Consider the following 20519-nt stretch of genomic DNA (forward strand, 5'->3'; position numbering starts at 1 on the left):
TTTGAACAGCATGAGGGTGAGTAAATGACAGAATTCTCATTTTTTTGGTGAACTATCCCTTTAGTATCATACACCACCAGACACACCTGAACCAGCTAATCATGGTCTTCAGGTTTACACAAAACTTACAGGCAGGTGTGTTCAACTAGGGTTGGGACTCGAACTTGTGGGTTGGTAGAACTCCAAACTGAGAGGTGCAGATTCCACTGTGCCCCCTACTGGAGCAGAGAGGGACTGCTGGGTGTGTTATTACTACTCTGAAGGAGCCATCTGGCTGAGGCGGGCATGAAAGACTGACTGGGCACCAGTTCTTATTTGCCACCATCTGTCTTTTCCCCCTCTGCACTTGTCCCTCACACGGCCCAGTCTGTCATTTGTAGTGCTTACCTAAAGCATCTCACTGATGCTGCACATCACAAACCCAGTTAGACTTTCATCAATCATTCAGTCGTACACTATTAGACTCAGTCCATTATTGATGGACATCTGCTTCCATGCAGAGTACTAGATAAGGCTGGATTAATGCGACAACTTTGCTCGAGTGCAGGGCAGTGTGGCTTACTTTCAGCAGCCGTTACTCCAGTCTGCCAAGAAACACTTGAGTTCAAATAAATGCTTATGGAATTATTCTAATGTGCTAGTTTGATACTTGGGAAACATTCCTTATTCTTAGCTCAGTTGTGCTGCTGAATTGAAAGTGTGAAAACTACTGTACAGAATTTTGGTTTAAAGGCCAAAAAGAAGCACATTTCTCTGAAGACTTTTCCACATATCATTGTCTTTGAGAGAAGAAAGCAAACTGCATCAAACAGTGCAGAGAGAGACGAGAAGTATATCACAGTCTCTAGTTTGAGAAACAAGCCCCTCACTGCTGCTCAGCTGGCAGCTTTATTGAACGCTAAACACCACTTTCATTTGAAACAGTGAAGAGAAGACTGAGATGATTCTGGCCTTCAGGCAGTTTAAAAGAAAAAAGACACATCTGACACCGACAAATACGAAGAATTTTGTCTAAGTTTGAGGTGTTGAGCTTTTGTGGGAGCAGTAGAAAGAGAAGTGCTCTACAAGCCAGTCACACCTACAGGAAGTACTGAAGAAAACTTTGGATATAACTTCACCTAAATAGCTTAGATGACGCTTAGATTGTCTAGGTTGCTCAGCTACACTATCATTCAAAAGTTTGGGGTTGGTAAGATTTTGTAAAAAAAAAAGTTGCTTATGCTCACCAATACATTATTTGATTAAAAATACTGTAAAACAGTAATATTATGAAATATTATTACAATTTAAAATGACTGTTTTCTATTTTAATATATTTAAAATGTAATTTAATCCTTTGATGACAAAGCTGTATATTCAGCACTGTTACCAAGTCTGGTTTTCCCACGGTATCGGGCTACTTTAACACTGTTGCCGCCGGGTTGTTTTTCATGTCCGCGGGTTGAAATGACCCCAATTACGTGATATTTAGCCCCTGGAATACAAATTTTACCAGGGAATCCCCACCAAAAATGTGGATTTTACCCCCAGAGCATGATATTTTTTTTTTTATTTATGATAATATTTCGTAACATTATAAATGTCTTTAGTGTCACTTTTAATCAATTTAATGTGTCCTTGCTGAATAGAAATATTAATTTCTTTCAAAAATTAACTGACCTCAAATTTGTGACCAATAGTGTATATCATTGCTACAAATGGAGGATTATTTTTCACAACAGTTTGAAAAATATGCTAGTTGAAATAGAAATGGTCATTTGTAACAATAATATCTTTACTGTAATTTTTGATGTAAAATCTTTCCTTGGTAAATAAAAGCATCAATTTGATAAAAAAAACTAAGTAGTGTAAATATTAAAGTCATGGGACAAGTATATAATCTGCAATATGACAACCTTAAAGGGTTAGTTCACCCAAAAATGAAAATTATATAATTTATTACTAACCCTCATGTCGTTCCACACCTGTAAGACCTTCGTTAATCTTCAGAACACAAATTAAGATATTTTTGTTGATATCCAATGGCTCAGTGAGGCCTCCATAGCCAGCAATGACATTTCCTCTCTCAAGATCCATAAAGGTACTAAAAACATATTTAAATCCGTTCATGTGAGTACAGTGGTTCAATATTAGTATTATAAAGCGATGAGAATATTTTTGGTGTGCCAAAAAAGGAAATAACGACTTATTTAGTGATGGCCGATTTCAAAACACTGCTTCAGGAAGCTTCGGAGCGTTATGATTCTTCTGTGTCGAATCATGATTCGGATCGCGTGTCAAACCGCCAAACTGCTGAAATCACGTGGCGCTCTGAACCGCTGATTCGACACGCTGATTCATAACGCTCCGAAGCTTCCTGAAGCATTGTTTTGAAATCGGCCATCACTATATAAGTCGTTATTTTATTTTATTTTTTGGGGCACCAAAAATATTTTCGTCACTTCATAATATTATTGAACCACTGTACTCACATGAACTGATTTAAATATGTTTTTAGTACATTAATGGATCTTGAGAGAAGAAATGTCATTGCTCCCTATGGAGGCCTCACGGAGCCATTGGATTTCAACTAAAATATCTTAATTTGTGTTTCGAAGATTAACGAAGGTCTTACAGGTCTATAATGACATGAGGGTGAGTAATAAATGACAGAATTTTCATTTTTGGGTGAACTAACCCTTTAATAGTCTTACTTCCAACAACAGGAAGTCCAGCAGCTTTTTAACTTTCCACTTGATATAAGATTTGAACCTTATTGTTGTGAGAGTGTAAATGAAAATGGGCTGAGCTCTGAAAGGTCACGCAGTGTTCCTCGCATACATAAAGAGTCAACACATGCGGCCCAGGAAAAGTCTCATTCCTGTGAGAGAGCTCTCGGACACGGCCGGCCCACTGCTTCACACATCCTTTCCTCTCACACAGCACCAGACTGTCTGTCCCCTCTGTCCTCAACGCTCCCGTCCTCTGTGGGTTCTAAGCAAAGTGTCCGCTGTAATTACACACCCCTCACATCCTGTCTGAGACGGTCTGGCTGCTGAACAGTGGGCGGTTGGACAAACTGACTCCGTATTAACTGTTTTTCAGGCATGGTGAACCGAGAGGTGTTGGAGCAGGTGGAGCGAGGTTACAGGATGCCGTGTCCTCAGGGCTGCCCGGAGTCGCTACACGAAATGATGCGGCTCTGCTGGAAGAAGGAGCCAGACGAGCGGCCCACTTTCGAGTACATCCAGTCCTTCCTTGAGGACTACTTCACCGCCACTGAGCCACAGTACCAGCCCGGAGACAACCTGTAGAGAGCCTCTACGGGACCCAGAGACTCACCACCACGTGCTAATAAGCCACCAGGACGGTTCTCAAACCCATTGTGGCACTTCCTCCCAACAGCTCCCCTGCACACTTGTCCTTACAGAGATTTTTTTTTTTGTTTCTTTCTGTTCCCCCCCCCCCAAGAATCAAATGTAAAACGCATCTTTCACAGCATGACTTTTGTCGTCAGGCTGTTCTCTGCCTGAGGATGTGTGTGTGGTGGAGTTGATGAGGGCGACGTGTGTGTGAGCGGGTTTGAAGCAGGACCACGTCACGCTCCCAGAACTCTGCTGGGCTCCTACCCTGCATCGCAGACAGAGGGAGTTGTGGGAAAATAAGCGATGATCTTAATGCTGATGGCTGGTTCACAGTTGCACAAAATCAGCTTTTTCTTTATCGTTTTTCTCTCCCTTTTGCCTGTATTCTTTTCACCTGAACACTAAATCCTATTGTAAAAACAGTCTTTCTTATTTTAATGTTGTTCAGTTTTATTTTTCCCTTTTATTTTGTTCTTTTTTTTTTTAGTAGTTTGAGTAGTTTATTAAAAGTGACCAATAACTGTGGTTGAATTGGTTGGCACTACCAGAGACTGTTAGTGCCATTGCTGGGACGGGACTGCGGAAGTTAGAAAGAGTGAGAGAGAGAGAGAGAGAGACGTGAGGGCATTAGCCGTTCTGAATGTATGAGAGCTTAAGTTTGAGAGCGATCGATAACGGGGGCAGATTTTTTTCCTCTAAAACACTTTTATAGCAAATCATGATTTTAAATAGATCTCTTAATTTCAGTTTCAATCTTTATGAGAGCTTGAATTAATATCCTGAGAGATTATTCATATTGAAAAGCTTTCACAAAACATTTCCGACGACCATTTCAGCCAGCCGCTAATTTTAAAGCAAAACGTCATTATTATAAATCTTATTTTTGTCTTGAATTATTCAACAGTAATTTAGCAGAGACATTTTATTAACAAAACACCAGACCTGACCAGTCCAAACGTCATTCCTCACGTTGCCGTTGAGACCTGACGAGTCTTAATATCGCAACAGCAATGCCTGAGTTTCTTTTTTTACGCACATCAGCACCGACACTGCCAGGTTTGTGTTTTTCGTGCCAACACATTTGTAGTGTTGCCAACCTCTTGCTACAAATTCATTGTTCTCTCATGTACACTCCAATAAATGAACCACAGAGATTTATTGATTTTCATACACAAATATTTCAGTATATTTCAAGAGAGCCATGGTTTCTTCAACCTGACGTACGAATGTGAATTTGCTCAAATTATTTCACACAGATTGGTTTGTTTTTGACTCTTGCAAGTTTCTTGAACAGGAATCAGAATTGCAGAAAGCCTTTTTTAACTCGTTCACCATGATGTACCATGTTTGCTGCTGGTGGAGTCGTTGCATTTCCTGTTTAGGCATCGATCACTGTGAAATATTCAGGTACTACAGATTAAGAAAACCATTTACCAACCAAAGTTTGATGGAATCGGTAAAAAGAAAAATGGTACAGGGCAAAATAGACATCGGTATTTGCGCCGCTATTACAGACAATAATGTCAGAGTTTCGAGTTTGGTCATGTACTTTCTGTAACGGGTTCATTTCATCCATGACAAGGAATTGAATGCACTTGAAATGAATCAGACCGATATCTTTTGGAGGGCTAATTTGTTGATATCTTCTCCCTTTTGTCATGTAGCTTTTCATATATATAGAGAGAGAGAGAGAGAGAGGCCTTGCTTTTGTCCTTCCTGTACATGAGCCCTTTGTCCTAGGGACTTCTTTGTGTCCTCCGTCTTTACCCAGGACATCACCTAGACATCTTTCCCATCATCGCCTCCTGTTTTACAAGGGCTACAGGCAAGTTTGAGCAAAACTTTTATTGATTTTTGTTCTTTGTGTCAAAAAAAAAGAGAAAGTACTCTGATATAAGGTGATGGTCTCCGCTGCAGAGTTTTAATGAAATTGTTGTGGAACAATGGTTACGATTACTAATCTGAAGAATTTGTACAGTAAAAAATAAAGTTTTACGTAATGATTTTAAGTGTATGTGGGTTATTTGCAAATCATGATTTGTGTTTTTGTTCCAACATTTGTGAAATTGTTTCAGTTGAACATTAAGATAACATTTGGACTGGGACTGGGACTGAACAGAAACACATGGAAGCCCTTTTTTTACAAGGAAATTTATATGACTTTTGTAGTACATAATATTTTTACTCCGAGGCTGAGGCAGAATTGCATATAAACATTCCCAATAATTTAATTAATCGTTTCTAGTGCTTCATAGATTTACATAGTGCTTCATAGTTTTTTTTTAAAGTGAACACACATAGGCCTATTGATGCAAGTAACTAGACAAATGGTTATGCACTAAAGTAAATGCTTCTTTTAAGTAGTGATTATTCAGTTATGGCTGTTTAAAAACAGTGATATGTACTGTAACATATTTAAATATATAGATACATTTCGGACATACTGATGTTTAGTTCAATTAACACAAGACAAGATTCAACTGCTGCTAACTGGAACCTGTCACATAACACCATAAATAAATGACAAGTTTTTTTTTTTTTTTTTAACTAAGCACAATGCATAAAATACAAGTAAACACAAGATATAACCATGTACTCTTTTTAGCAGTGTACCCGGGTTAGTGCTGTGATGAAAACTTCTAGTTTGATTACACATCATCATGCCTAAAAAAAACAACAACAACAAAAAAAAACATTGTTAGAGCCTAGTCATTACTTAGCATTAAGGCCCGTTCACACCAAAAATGAAAACTATATTAGCGTCCACACCAGCTGAAAGTGATGCCAACGATATTGTTCCTATCTGCCATTATCGTTATACTTTTGGTGTTATATCGTTATACTTGTGCTATTCTTTTATATTTAGAATGATTTTTAGAACTATATCGTTATCGTCCTTGGTGTGAACGGCCTTTAGACTCACTACATAGTCTACAGACAAACAATCTTGTTCTTGCACCAAAATAATTTGTCATACTTTTTGACTTGAAGGTCCCCTGAACCCTTCAATACTTATTAAAGGGATTCCTTTAAAAAAAAAATAAGTTTTTGAATTGAACATTTAGACAAAATACACTGCCCGGCCCAAAAAAAAAGTTGCTATTTGGATTTTAATAGGCAAATATTTAAAGGCGCTCTAAGCGATTTGACGTGTTTTTAGGCCCTTTTTTTTTTTTGTCACATACCGCAAACATCTCCTCACTATGCGCTAGCTGCCTGTCCCCTGAACACACTGTAAAAAAACGCGGTCTCTGTAGTCGCCACAAGCTCCGAAAACTGCAATAAAAACAAACTGGTGCAGTCTGGACCACTTAACATAATAAACATGCTCCAGCCAATAACCGACAAGCAGCGTCAATACGCAAGCTACTTACATTTTAAATGCGCGTTCATGACTGTTTCAGGAAGCACGGAGGGGAGGGCCAGGAGGAGTAGGAGGGAGGGTCTAGCTAGCCTCTGTTTTGTTTGACACTTCGAACGTCAACAGGAAGTTACTCCGCTCAGAATCGCTTAGAGCGCCTTTAATCTATGAATGGATCATTATTACAGTGATTATTATGTTTCTAGTATGTTACATGTTTGCCAACGGTTCTTTTAACCCTCAAAGATGGAGTGTGCAGCTTTTCATTTCTTAAACAACCGTGTAAGAAGACACATCATGACCATATTCCAGGATGACAATGTCAAGATTCACCAGGGTTAAAATTGTGAGAATGGTTCAGAGAGCATGAAGAATCATTTTCACACATGAGTCCAGACCTTAATTTCATTTAAAGTCTTTGGGATGTGCTGGAGGAGACTTTACATTGTCAATACAAGATCTTGACCAAAAATGGATGTTATTTCCACACCTCTTGAGGGAAATAACATCACATAATTTATTTCCATCGAGAGGTACATGGCACATCCCAAAAACTCACACTTCAAGGTTAAGGTCTGGTGCCAATTCATGTGTGAAAATGATTCTTCATGCTCCCTCCCAACAATTCTTTCACAATTTGAGCCTGATGAATCTTGACATTGTCATCCTGGAATATGGCCATGATACATCTTAATACGTGGTTGTTTAAGAAATGAAAAGCTACACACTCCATCTTTTAAGCCCGGAACACACCAAGCCGACGCCGATGAAAGCAGACTGCGTGGTTGGTTCACGTCGGCAGCGTCCGGGTCCAAAGTTGCCCTGACACACTAAACCGACGCTTGACACCGTAGCACGTCCATTCTACGCCTGCATAAGAAGAAATGCCTTTCCATACCATACGGCCGACGGTGCAGAACACACTGAGAAAACTTGGTCGGACAACAAACAAAAACTGCCCGACGGCCGACCGTTGGCTTGGTGTGTTTGGGGCTTTAGGGTTAAAAGAACCGTTGCCAAACATATAACATGCTAGAAAAATAATAATCACTGTAATAATGATCCATCCATAGACTCTGAAGTATTTATTAAAATCCAAACGGTGTGTTTTTTTTTTTTTTTTTTTGGCCAGGCAGTGTATTTAGAAAAAAAATCTTTTGTATCAAAAAAAAAATATATATCAAACTTGATTCATCTGGCTTTTATGGCTCATATAGTATGATATAGTGAGCATTTAAGGCTCACACACACCTTTATTTTATTCAGAAGCCCAAACAGAGCAAAAAAATATGTAATTTGGTGCAGATGTTATTTATATGGCAAAAAATAAGATACAATTCTAATAGCCTGTAATGTAAATCAATTAGTTTTATAACAGACTACTTGCATAAAATGCACATAAACATTAGTTGTCACTCTGTTTCTCAATAATGTCTTATTATAGATTATATTTAAATGCCTAGTTTAATTATCAAAGCTTTGTAGTTTTAATTTTGGGAGGCAAACATAATGTAATACAATACAAAGACGATTGAGAGAACAAATAAACATCCCTCAAAAATCTGTTGTATTTTTTACTTGCTAAAAAAAACTATGAACTATAGTATGAAATAGTATTACTATGAACTATGTGATACAGTAGGCTTTATGAGGTTAATAATTTATCACAGTCATCCTGTGATTCCCCTGTGAGCCCCCTGGTTGAGAACTGATATATGTGACTGAACTGTATGTTATTCTCTTTATGAGATATTAACTGTCCCTGTGAAATGTGTGTTGATGAGTGTGAAGTATTCTGACACTGTTTAATTGGATAGAGTCTCACCTGGCCATCTGCTTGTACATGCCCAGAGCCTCCTGTGCCACATACTGGATGAAGGCAGGATCCTGCAGCCTGAGACCCGCAGGAACGGTCAGGGTGAGAGTGGGGGAGTTTAGAATATTCACTTCCACTGTAGTGTCTGCTGCTGGAGTGTTGTTGCCCTCCTCAGTCTGTGCCACTACCTTGTTGTTTGAGGTCAACAGATTTAGTATCTGATCTCTTTCTCACCTATTGAATAATTACCATATTCAAGTACCATGGTATTTCAATGAATACCATGGTGCTACTGTGCTACATGTACTTTTTTGTCAGTGTCTCACCGTGGCAATGCTGAAGATGCTCTCAGGAGTGGTGTTGTTATTGGTGAGCTCAGTCACCCAACCAAAGTCAGAGGCCATGTTGCTGAGCCAGCTGATGGTGTCGTCAGTATGACGTTGCACGATGCCCAGCACCTCCTCATACTGTTGCTTGGACGCCTCCAACAGCTGCGAGGCCTCATCCAACTCGATGTGCAGCTCTCTTACATTTGGGCATTCTGGCACACAATAAGCATTTGACATGATCAGTATGAATGGTAAGGGTTATTAGAACAGCTCATCCAAAGATGAAAATTCTTCACACCAAAGACAATAATGTTAATCAAAAATCATTCTAAATTTAAAAGAATAGCAGAGTCCACACCACAACGGTTATTTGTTGACACAAAAAACAAATTGATTCACAATGGTCGCTTTGTCACGTCCAGTATAAACAGTTGCATTTGATTTAAACAGGATGACAATAATAAAGGAGACATTTCGGAAATTGTACGAGTCAGTTTTCTGTGCAATTACAATGGTGAGGAGAACAACTTGTTCTTTTGAGTTGAATCTTTTTAATCAATCTGCTGGTTGTTTTACTAACCCGCCTGAATGATTCATTCATGAACTGGTTCTCTAGTCTAATGCTGAATTCTATAGTCATGGTAGGGTTAGGGTGTTTCTCTATGAAAAGCCATTTTAGCTTAAAATATTCCCAGCATTACTTGTCGCAATTCCATTTTTACTAGTAACAATTCAGTTTGAGAGCTCTACAGTTCATTTCTTACTAGTAACAATTACAATTAGAGAGCTCTCTATTTTGAATAGAGAGCTAGGCAATTGCATCCTCACTAGTAACAATTCAATTAAGAGAGCTTTCTAATTAAATTTTTACTAGTAAGAATTCCAATTAGAGAGCTCTCCAATTCATTTGCAGATCTCTGGAATTAAACATAACTTTAATGTGTTTTTACTAGTAAAAAAATCCATTAGAGAACTCTTTAGTTGCAGTTTTACTAGTAAGAATTGAATTAAAACGCTCTCTAATTGTAATTCTTACCAGTAAAAATTGAATTAAAGAGCTCTCAAATTGAATTAAAGAGCTCTCAAATTGAAATTCTTAATATTAAAAATTGAATTAAAGAGCTCTAATTGAAATTCTTACCAGTAAAAAATGAATTAAAGAGCTCTCTAATTGAAATTCTTAATAGTAAAAATTGAATTAAAGAGCTCTAATTGAAATTCTTACCAGTAAAAATTTAATTAAAGAGCTCAAATTGAAATTCGTAATAGTAAATATTTAATTAAAGAGCTCAAATTGAAATTCTTACCAGTAAAAATTGAATTAAAGAGCGCTCTAATTGAAATTCTTAATAGTAAAAATTGAATTAAAGAGCTCTAATTGAAATTCTTACCAGTAAAAATTTAATTAAAGAGCTCAAATTGAAATTCTTAATAGTAAATATTTAATTAAAGAGCTCAAATTGAAATTCTTACCAGTAAAAATTGAATTAAAGAGCTCTCTAATTGAAATTCTTACCAGTAAAAATTTAATTAAAGAGCTCAAATTGAAATTCTTATCAGTAAAAATTGAATTAAAGAGCTCAAATTGAAATTCTTAACAGTAAAAATTGAATTAAAGAGCTCTCTAATTGGAATTCTTACTAGTAAAAATTCATTCAGAAATCTGCCAAACTGGAATTCTAACAAGTAAAAATTCAATTGTAGAGCTTGGTAATAAAAATGAATGGAAGTCAATGGAGACAAATGACTGGTAAAAATTAATTTCTAGAGCTCTCTAATTGGAATTGTTACTAGTAAGAATTGATTTATAGAGCTCTCTAATTCAGTTACAGAGCTCTGGAATTAAACATATCTTTATTGTGTTTTTTACTAGTAAAATTTATTAGAGAGCTCTTTAGCTGCATTTTTACTAATGTGATGAATTGAATTAGAGAGCTCTCTAATTGGAATTGTCACTAGTAAAAATTTAATTAAAGAGCTCTCTAATTGGAATTCTTACCAGTAAAAACTGAATTAAAGAGTGCTCTAATTGGAATTCTAACTATTAAAAATTCAATTGTAGAGCTCTGTAATTAAAAATGAATGGAAATCAATGGATACATGACTAGTAAAAATGAATTTGTAGAGCTCTCTAATTGGAACCGTTATTAGAAAGAACTGAATTGAAGAGCTCTCTAATTGTTACTAGTAAAAATGCAATTGCGATGAGTAATGCTGGGAATATTAAAAGCTAAAAAGTTTGCCATAGTTGTCAAAATCAACTCACTGACTCAGATCTAGTAGTGAGATTATCAGTTAATAATGTCAACAAGACTGTGGTCTATTCCTCACACTTCTAAAGGGTTGGAACATAGTGCGCACAGGTAGTATGGATTTATATATGGAGAACTATCCATTTGAACTATCCAATTGATCGATGTGAGCATGTGCTCTTACCAGTAAACAAGGTTCCCTGGCAGGCCTCACACTTGCTCTGCAGCTGCCAGCACTCCGAGGACTTTCTGCGCAGATCTCTGCACAGCCTCTTGTTCTGCAGAAACTGAGGGAAGAGTTTCCTCCCTGGGGTAAATACAGACACATGTAGAGAGAGGTAAGACCTGTTCACACCAACAACAATATAACAATAACTGTATTAGTGTTCACACCAACAGACTTTAATGCTCTGTTTATCATAAGCGTGCACTGCCTTTATGATGTCTACTGCTTTAAATGCTTGAATCGGATGGATTCTGATTGGCTGTTTCTATAGTTCATCAGCTGAAAAAAAATTAAATGGAAGTTATATAAAAAAAAAAATAATGTTCCCTGTTCTCATTCACTTTCATTGTAAATAATAGCCAGAATATTATTTATTTATGCCCCTTTTGTGTTTCATAGAACAAAGTAATGTAGGTTTTGAAACAACTTGAGAGTGTGTGTGTGTGTGTGTGTGTGTGTGTGTGTGTGTGTGTGTGTGTGTGTGTGTGTGTGTGTGTGTGTGTGTGTGTGTGTGTGTAAATAACAGAATTTTCATTGTTGGCTGTTCTATCCCTTTAACACATGTATCAGGATCAAGCACCTTCCTCCTTCTCCGTCTTCATCCCAGCATCATGAATGTCACTGAAGGCTTGTGTGATTACGGCCCCAAACTCCTCCAGCACACTTCTGCCAAAGTCAAAGAAAGACTCCAGCACATCGTCCAGGCCCACACCCTCCAGAAAGGCAGAATCCAGAGCTTTGTTGGCAGGCTTGAGAGCCAGCTCCCTCTCTTTGTCTTCCTGAAGCTCAGGGCTGAAGGCTCTGCGTAGGGCCTGGTCCAGCTCACGGTGGAAGTGGGAGACCAGCACCACACTGCGATTGACCAGAGTTCCTACTTTTGTGAGCAGGTTGCTGAAGGAGTCCTCGATTCTCACCACCTCCAGGTCAGGATTCTCTGCGCTCTGGTTCAACGCTACCTCGTCCTGAGTATCACGAGGGCCAAAGCGAGAGCTCAGTCTTTGGAAGAAGTTCTGTAGCTGTGGAAGACGGAAAAATAATCAAGCTGAAGTTGATTCCATTGTATTTCACAAAAAAAAAAATTATGTAAGCAAATGGTGCTATTTTGATTCATTTAAAATATATTATTTTTAATTATTAAATTATGGTTAAATACATTTTAAAAAGTTTTATTTTAATAACGAGCAAAAAGCCATTTTTTCAGTGCATTGTACTATCACTTTTTGATGCAAGATTGTATGAATAGACACCAATAATTTGGTTTAACATATATATCACAGGTAGGATGTAGTGAGTATCAAGCACAGAAAAATATGTGTATTTGGTTAGACTTTATTTTAAGGTGTCCTTGTTGCAGTGTAACTATACATTTAAAGGGATAGTTCACCCAAAAATGACATTTCTGTCATTAATTACTCACCCTCATGTCGTTCCAAACCCGCAAGACCTTCGTTCATCTTCAGAACACAAATGAATCCCATAGACAGTCTATGCAACTGAACCTTTGATGCTTCAAAAAGTTCATAAAGAGATCATAAAACTAATCCATATGAATTAAGTGATTTAGTCCAAATTTTCTGAAGAGACTTGATCGCTTTATATGATGAACAGATTGAATTTGGCTTTTATTCACATATAAACATTGATCAGCGAACAAACAGAAGCTCAACTGAGCATGACTGAACAAACTAACCCTAAACCAAAGAACAAACGAGAACAAACCTCTTGCGGAAGCTCAAACGTGCTGCGTAACACGAGAATGAACCTCATTGGTTCTCGCACACGTCAAGCAAACATGCTTGAGCTTCTGTTTACCACAACTGATGTGTGAGTTGATGAATGTTTATATGTGAATAAAGGCCTAAATTCAATCTGTTCATCATATAAAGCGATTGAGTCTCTTCAGAAAATTTTGACTAAACCGCTCAATACATATGGATTAGTTTTACGATCTCTTTATGAACTTTTTGAAGCGTCAAAGTTTCAGTTGCGTAGGCTGTCAATGGAGGGACAGAAAGCGGTCAGATTTCATCAAAAAGATCTTCATTTGTGTTCCGAAGATGAACGAAAGTCTTACGGGTTTGGAACGACATAGGGGTTTGTAATTAATGACAGAATTTTCATTTTTGGGTGAACTAACGCTTTAAATACCGAGTAATAATAATTAACTGCATGTTCTTACTATAGAGTTAGGATTAGAGTTTGGTTTAGGGTTAGTTACCTGTAATTGTTATCACTGTTACGTGTAACGTGTAACAAAGACACAGCAAAATTTCCACTCAGTAATTAAAGGGTTAGTTCACCCAAAAATAAAAATTCTGTCATTTATTACTTACCCTCATGCCGTTTCACACCCGTAAGACCTTCATTGATCTTCGGAACACAAATTAATATATTTTAGTTGAAATCCGATGGTTCCGTGAGGCCTTAATGAGGACATTTCCTCTGTCAAGATCCATTAAGGTAAGTTACTAAAAACATATCTAAATCAGTTCATGTGAGTTCAGTGGTTCAATATTAATATTATAAAGCGACGAAGATATTTTTGGTGCGCCAAAAAAAAAACAAAATAACGACTTATTTAGTGATGGCCGATTTCAAAACACTGCTTCAGGAAGCATCGGATAAATAAATGAATCAGTGTGTCGAATCTGCAGTTCGGAGCGCCAAAGTCACGTGATTTCAGCAGTTTGGTGGGTTTGACCCGCGATCCGATTCATGATTCGATACACTGATTCATAATGATCTGATGCTTCATGAAGCAGTGTTTTGAAATCGGCCATCACTAAATAAGTAGTTATTTTGTTTTTTTGGTGCACCAAAAATATTCTCGTCGCTTTATAATATTAATATTGAACCACTGTACTCACATGAACTGATTTAAATATGTTTTTAGTACCTTTATGGATCTTGAGAGAGGAAATGTCATTGCTCCCTATGGAGGCCTCACTGAGCCATCGGATTTCAACTAAAATATCTTAATTTGTGTTCCGAAGATCAACGAAGGTCTTACGGGTGTGGAACGACATGAGGGTAAGGAATAAATGACAGAATTTTCATTTTTGGGTGAACTAACCCTTTAACCTGGCCATTTCTCTCAGAGGGTTACAGACCTACTCAGCATTTGAATGTTAAAGGATGATGAGAATGCTGTACCTTATTGGTAAAGGTAGCGAATCCGCGGCGGCAGGTGTTCGTATAGAAGTTCTTACATGTGTCCTCGAGACAAGGTCGACATTCCTCCCAGGAGGACTTCAGAGACTCTCTGCACTGCTGCTCGGCTTCGTTCAGCTTCTTTTCTATATCCTGTGCAATCTCTGCCGCCCCCTGATGGTGTAAGAAGGCAATGACTGGTTTTGAACAAACATTTATATCAAAATGGTATTTAATTTTGGTATATTTGAATTTTTTTAAGTTCAACACTAGTAGAAAAACTGGTGAAAAAAATTAAAATGGCACTTGAATGTTCACTGACTTTTTTCTTCTCCCCGCTGTGTCTGAGAGAGTTCATGAGGTTTGTATGTTTCTCTTCATTCCTGGCCATCACCTCCTTCATTTGTTTGATTCCGTAGAGTGCCTTGCTGACCTCCTGATCCACCAGCTTCTCCCCTTCCAGAGACAGACCTGAAAGACCATTGTGTTTCAGGACATATAGATTGTTCCCTGGCTTTAGTGTATTAATTTGAGCACCTAGCTATGACATTTATCTCTTTAGCCATATAGGATTCACTCACGTTTGAGAGTGTTGGCTGATATCGGAGGAAGGGCGGTATCAGGGGAACAATGAAAGGCCCCCAGAGATGCCAGTAAAACCAGAGAAAAGCTCAACGCCCTCATCCTCATCAACTTTGATAGGCTCAAAGGGGAAAAAATACCTGTTGAAGAAACAAATCGTTATTTTTTATTATACTTTTTTTTTTTTTTTTTTTGACAATCAACAGGCCAACATAGAGGTGATTCTGAGACTTAAAATAGTTGCAGGTAATTTCTGAAAGGTAATATATAATAAGTTATACACATTTCCTCACTTTTCCCCCTAAAAGATGGATAGAAACTTCAAGACGCGCGTAAATTCTAAAAGAAAATGCGCATAAGCACCACTGTGTGGCGCTACATCTCACGAGGAAACTGTTCAGTTGAAATTAACTGTAGCAAATACATCATCTCTGTCATTCTTTAGTCCATGTGGTCAGTTTGTGTTAGTGTCTTTGTATCTAATCCGTGTTTATGTTTGCACACGTCCACTTCAAGAGAGCCAACTGATCTCTAGAAGCTTCTTTCTGGGATTAAGGAGGGAGAATATGTAACACATTAGGCAGTTTAAAACATTACAGTATGTGGCCAAACAAGTCATGTGACTATAAACTAAACTTTGACATTTGGGGCTTTTTTCAAGATCAGCGAACAGATGGTGTTATCTAAGGCAAATCAATTCTCTATACTGATTCTCACACTAAAACAATCCATAGAGGTAAAACAAGAAAACAAAGTTAAATATTCAAGAAACATGTTGAAATACCATCAGAGGTTCACAAGTTCACCAGCTTTATTTAATGGCCATCTGTTGTCTTAAATGAACACAACAGAGCCGCCACATTTGGCAAGTTGAAGTCAAAAGCTAATGTTGTAAAGCCGTCACATCATATGTGTGCTTAAACAATCAGTACAACGTTTTCTGCCATTGATATTTGTGTTTCAGCAGGGTGTTACACAATAGTGTCTGCATTACTCAAAATGAGGATGTGCTTTTAAATCCAAAGAATCACTTCTTAATAATGAACAAGGCCACAGTTAACTTTATAAAAATAGCTCTATGATGACATCCTAACATTATCTGTAGAGTAAATATGCATGCCTAATTGCTTATATTCATTATTAATCCTTTTGTTATTAGATCATCAATATATCAACATTACGTTTAGCATATTTGATTTCCGTCCACGGTAAAACACAGTGTGATCGTAAGCAATCATACAATACTGGCCAATTAAATGTCTCAGAACCATAACAAAGACTGAAAGTGTAATATTATTAATATAAATAAACCGTGCTCGTATTTCATACATTACGGGAGATACATAAACAGAGCTATCAAGATCATAGGAGAAGAACTTACCAGAAAATTCCTACTGATGTCTGACTATGCAATGTGATTGATGCTGTTTCCTGTGAAGAGGGAAGGTGTGTTGTTTATCTATACCTGGATGCTTCTATTTATAAGTAGAACCAGAGACAATCCAATTAAAGCATTTAAAGGTTGTGCCCGTCCAACATGTAATCCAGCCACCAAAACTAGCTTTTGTTCTGCCATACATAATATTATCAATGTTGAAAACTGTTTTTCTGCTTAATATGTTTGTGGAAACCATGACATGGTTTTGTTCAGGATTCTTTGATGAAAAGAAAGTTCAAAAGAACAACATTTATTTGAAATAGAAATCTTTTAGAACATTAAAATGTCTTTACTGTCATGTTAGATCAATTTGTGTGTTCTTGTTGAATAAAAATATACATTTCTAAAGAAAATTGTAGTAAAAATGGAAGTGTATGCTAAACATACATTTTATTTTGGTCTTATTTTGTTATGTAACAAAGCTAAATGTGATAAATTTGAAAAAGTTGCATCTATATTACAAGGTTTAAGAACAGCCTTGTCAGCCTCCTCAGAGCAAAAACTGGCAACAAAGATGTGGCGTATGCCCACATTCCCCTCACGTTTCTCATTAGCACACCATGTCCTTGTAAAAGGACCCTCTCTTCAGGGCTTGTGACCCTGAAAATAGTATTTTCTAACCTCTAATGAGAAACAGCAATATGGGCCACTGGTATGTCCATCTTTGCTAAGTCTAAACACACCTGTTTCTCATAACCCTATCTGGACCTGTTGCGCTCATCTCCTGCCAAAGACCTGGTGGCTGGCAGACTGAGGGTGAGTTACTGGAACCTCAGAACACATATAAAGGCAGAACATGAAAAGAAAACATTGGTTTAGTATAAAATGATACAGATACCTTGAAAATGAAAATGTACCATGGTAACTCTATAACATATTTTTTTATGTAAAACCATAGTAATATTGGATGTCCTTCAAATGCTGTAATAAGCTGTCAGAATCATTTTGTTTCATGGTGGAAATTGTGTTTGCTATGGTAAAGTTTTGTGAGTAGAGGTTCATTTCGAAGGTAAATAAAGATGAATAAGGCACCTGCTCTGGCACAAAAGCTTCCTGATACTTAAGAGGGCAAATAAAGTCGGTTTAGAGCCCAGCAGTGCAGCTTTAATACGGTAGAGTTGTTTTTTTTTTTTACGTTAGCACTTAGCCTCGTTAAGTTGGAAAAACATTTCAGACCGGTGCGGTGCTTGACTTGTGTGGTGCAACAGATCACACGATTCTGAACAATCCAGCGGGATGTCAAATAATTAATCACGGATCCCTGTGGCAAAGGGATTTAGAGAGAAATGCAAAGAAAGAACAAAATGAGCTGTGTGCTTATTAAACCCGAAGGGAGCGGAACAATTGTGCAAGCAATTTTGAGCAACAGTCAACACACGCAAAGGACTTTACACTTGGCAGACCTGGGATTCAGAGCCAAAACGCTGGCATACCTAAGACGTTCATTTGGAGGAAAAAAGCACACACTATAACTGATTGAAAAAGAGATTTGGTAACACTTTCTATTTATATAGATCTACAGTATATGTGAACTTTGACCACAAAACAAGTCAAGTCAAGTCACCTTTATTTATATAGCGCTTTTTACAATGCAGATTGTGTCAAAGCAGCTTTACATTGATAACTGGTACATAAATTTTGGCTGCACAGCAGCTCTTAAAGAATAGTGTCAATGCAGGCAGATCAGAAGCACTGTTGAATAAATGTCAAGAATACTGTATGTCAAGTCAAATGTCAAGTGTCCCCAACTAAGCAAGCCAAAGGCGACAGCGGCAAGGAACCCAAACAAGTCAAACATTTTTTAAAATTGAGATGTATATATCATATGAAAGCTTTCCATTGATGTATAGGACAATATTTGGCTGAGATACAACTATTTGGAATCTGAGGATGCAAAAAAAAAAATCAAAATCAAAATATAGAGAAAATCACCTTTAAATTTGTCCAAATTAAGTCCTTAGCAATGCATATCCACTCACAAAAATACATTTTTGTTATATTTATGGTAGGAAATGTACAAAATATCTTCATAGAACATGATCTTCACTTAATATCCTAAAGATTTTTGGCATAAAAGAAAAAACTATAATTTTGACCCATACAATGTATTGTTGGCTGTTGCAACAAACATACCCGTGCGACTTATGACTGGTTTTGAGGTCACATATTATTTTGTTAATGTTATTGTCATATAACACATGGAATTTGGCATTGGTCATGTGTTTTAATGCAGTATATTTGTTCTTTTGTAATGGATAATACTGTCACACTGGGGTAAGTTGTCACAATGGTACATGCCTTAGCCTATTATAAGCTCTTCAGGCTAAATTTGAAGTCAGACAGTTATAACACAAAACCACCGCTAGAAAAATATATCATTTTTGCAACTGAACTTTGGCACAAGCCTTATGGTTACTGTTATATAACTTTGTTGTGTGACAACAAGCCCCAATCCTCAGTTTTATTAAGAAGCTTAAAAGTGTTAACAGAGAAGAAAGAAAAATTACACTCAAAGGTGGACCTGCTCATTAAGCTTAAACTTCATTGAACAGTTTAACCCATTTTAAGCCTCAACAGTGGTGAATAGCAGTTTAAAATAAAACTGTAAACACAAACAGGCCTACATAGTAGTAATGTTTTCTGTACTGTTTCTTACAACAGGTTAAGATTTCACAGTACTAACTCGTGCTACGTGTAAGACCCTCCCATGTGCCAGGAGGAAGTTTAACTCCAGATGCGATGCAGAATATTCAGAGCTTCAGTGTAGCGGAGGCTGCTGCTGGTGCTGCTGCTTTTTACCTGGTTTTCCTTTAAGAGATTAAGTTCATGTAGAAAACAAGTGGACTAACAGACACCCTACGGACTCCCAAATTCTCTCTTCTCGAGTTGCAGCCAAAAGGCAGAAGAGGAGGCATCCTCCTCAATCACCTCAAGTGAATTTCCATCGTGTTCTCATGGAGAGAGGGAAAAAGTTTGCTACGACTTATTGAACATCGGTTTTCACGAAGTTTTCCCCTTTTTGTCTTACTTTGGACAATTTTAGCGTAAAAAAACTGGGATTGAGGGGGTGAATAACATACTACGCATGTTTCAGGTGGAATATTCGCATCTGTGAGCGCTATTCTTGAGTCAGCCCTATTGTCATGAGATTGATGTGAACGTTTGGCTCGTGACAGAACGGTGTACCTTAGTTTTACCACAATGAAGGGTAAGATGCATTTCAAATGATCCTCTGCTTACACATTTTTAGTGCTGTGTCTTTTTAAGGCAAGTCTCTTGAGTCCATCCACGCGTTTCGCTCTTCAGTTTTCTGCTTTTCTTTCTTACTCTTGTGAGAGGAATGTGTGTTACTCCAGTGCATGAAACATCTGGTTGCGATTAACTGCCCGTGGTGTCTAAGGTTGGCGGATTGTTTGGCTGAACTGCCATAAGACAGCTGAATAGAAGGATCTACATGGACAACCTTGTGTTGCTGACCGGCTATTGTGTGGGATGTTCAGTGAGATTGTTTCCTTTAAATTATAAAAAAAGAAAAAGAAAAAGAAAACGCGTGGCCACGTTACAAATGAAACATCTGGCGGGGTGCTTATAAGTTTCTCTAAGGGTTGAAGAACTTGTGAATTCTCATTTCTGAAAATTTTATGTTAAGCTTCAGAGACTTTAAAGTGCTAATGTTAAGCTTTCAATGTTGAGTTTGGATTTATTATTTTTTTTAATTAAAGGTGCACTGAGTAGGCTATTTTTCCTAGTTTTACGCGCAAATAAATTAACAGCACTTTTGAAAAATATCTAAAATGTTAATATTATGTTAATATTAAAATAATGTACACTGACATAAGATTAAGACTGTAGATATATCAGTCTTCTAAAAACAGCGTTTTAATTCTGCATAAAGTGGGTCCACCCTCATGGATGCGGCCACGTTGAGATCACGTGATCGGCTGTGATAGTTGATTCTAATGTTTACTTCACATAGTGCTCAAAATGAGTTAAAACGTTCAAAAATATTAATTATTTTTTT

General features: G+C 37.4%; 3 protein-coding genes across 5 annotated transcripts in view; 2 read left to right on the forward strand and 1 right to left on the reverse strand.

Annotated features, from left to right (window-relative positions):
- The window catches only part of yes1 (YES proto-oncogene 1, Src family tyrosine kinase), a 42623-nt gene extending 37270 nt beyond the window's left edge, over positions 1-5353 (forward strand). The window contains exon 12 of the mRNA XM_048165058.1: positions 3085-5353. Within this exon, the coding sequence (XP_048021015.1) occupies positions 3085-3293 (209 nt within the window). The 3' untranslated portion in view covers positions 3294-5353. The remainder of the gene's footprint in view (positions 1-3084) is intronic.
- Positions 5354-5891: 538 nt separating this feature from the next.
- Positions 5892-16487, reverse strand: clul1 (clusterin-like 1 (retinal)). Of its 3 annotated transcripts, none has more exons than XR_007181110.1 (9): positions 16442-16487; positions 15060-15200; positions 14801-14949; positions 14482-14652; positions 11909-12344; positions 11287-11409; positions 8848-9062; positions 8531-8705; positions 5892-6008 (listed from the first exon to the last, which is right to left on the reverse strand). XR_007181110.1 is itself a non-coding variant. In XM_048165059.1 (9 exons), exons 2-9 carry the CDS (start codon positions 15166-15168, stop codon positions 5993-5995), a joined length of 1398 nt encoding a protein of 465 aa, XP_048021016.1. In that variant the 5' UTR covers positions 15169-15200; positions 16442-16478; the 3' UTR covers positions 5892-5992. The 3 variants fall into 3 exon arrangements, 2 of the variants coding, with proteins under 2 accessions (XP_048021016.1, XP_048021017.1); XM_048165059.1 differs by having other exon boundaries at positions 8531-8709; positions 16442-16478; XM_048165060.1 differs by lacking the exon at positions 16442-16487 and having other exon boundaries at positions 8531-8709; positions 15060-15216.
- Positions 16488-19237: 2750 nt separating this feature from the next.
- colec12 (collectin sub-family member 12) overlaps positions 19238-20519 on the forward strand; it is a 38171-nt gene continuing 36889 nt past the window's right edge. Inside the window, exon 1 of the mRNA XM_048162187.1 lies at positions 19238-19706. Within this exon, the coding sequence (XP_048018144.1) occupies positions 19700-19706 (7 nt within the window). The 5' untranslated portion in view covers positions 19238-19699. The remainder of the gene's footprint in view (positions 19707-20519) is intronic.

This window comes from Megalobrama amblycephala, linkage group LG17, assembly GCF_018812025.1.
Source record: "Megalobrama amblycephala isolate DHTTF-2021 linkage group LG17, ASM1881202v1, whole genome shotgun sequence".
Lineage (NCBI taxonomy): Eukaryota > Metazoa > Chordata > Actinopteri > Cypriniformes > Xenocyprididae > Megalobrama > Megalobrama amblycephala.

What these genes read in the sequence shown, in the direction of transcription:
- clul1 (XM_048165059.1), bottom strand. Translation starts at nt 15,168, where the DNA reads ATGAGGATGAGGGCGTTGAGCTTTTCTCTGGTTTTACTGGCATCTCTG. An exon ending in ATCAGCCAACACTCTCAAAC is followed by an intron (nt 14,950 to 15,059) that starts GTGAGTGAATCC and finishes ATGGTCTTTCAG; the next exon opens with GTCTGTCTCTGGAAGGGGAG. An exon ending in CCAGGGAACCTTGTTTACTG is followed by an intron (nt 9,063 to 11,286) that starts GTAAGAGCACAT and finishes ATTGTGTGCCAG; the next exon opens with AATGCCCAAATGTAAGAGAG.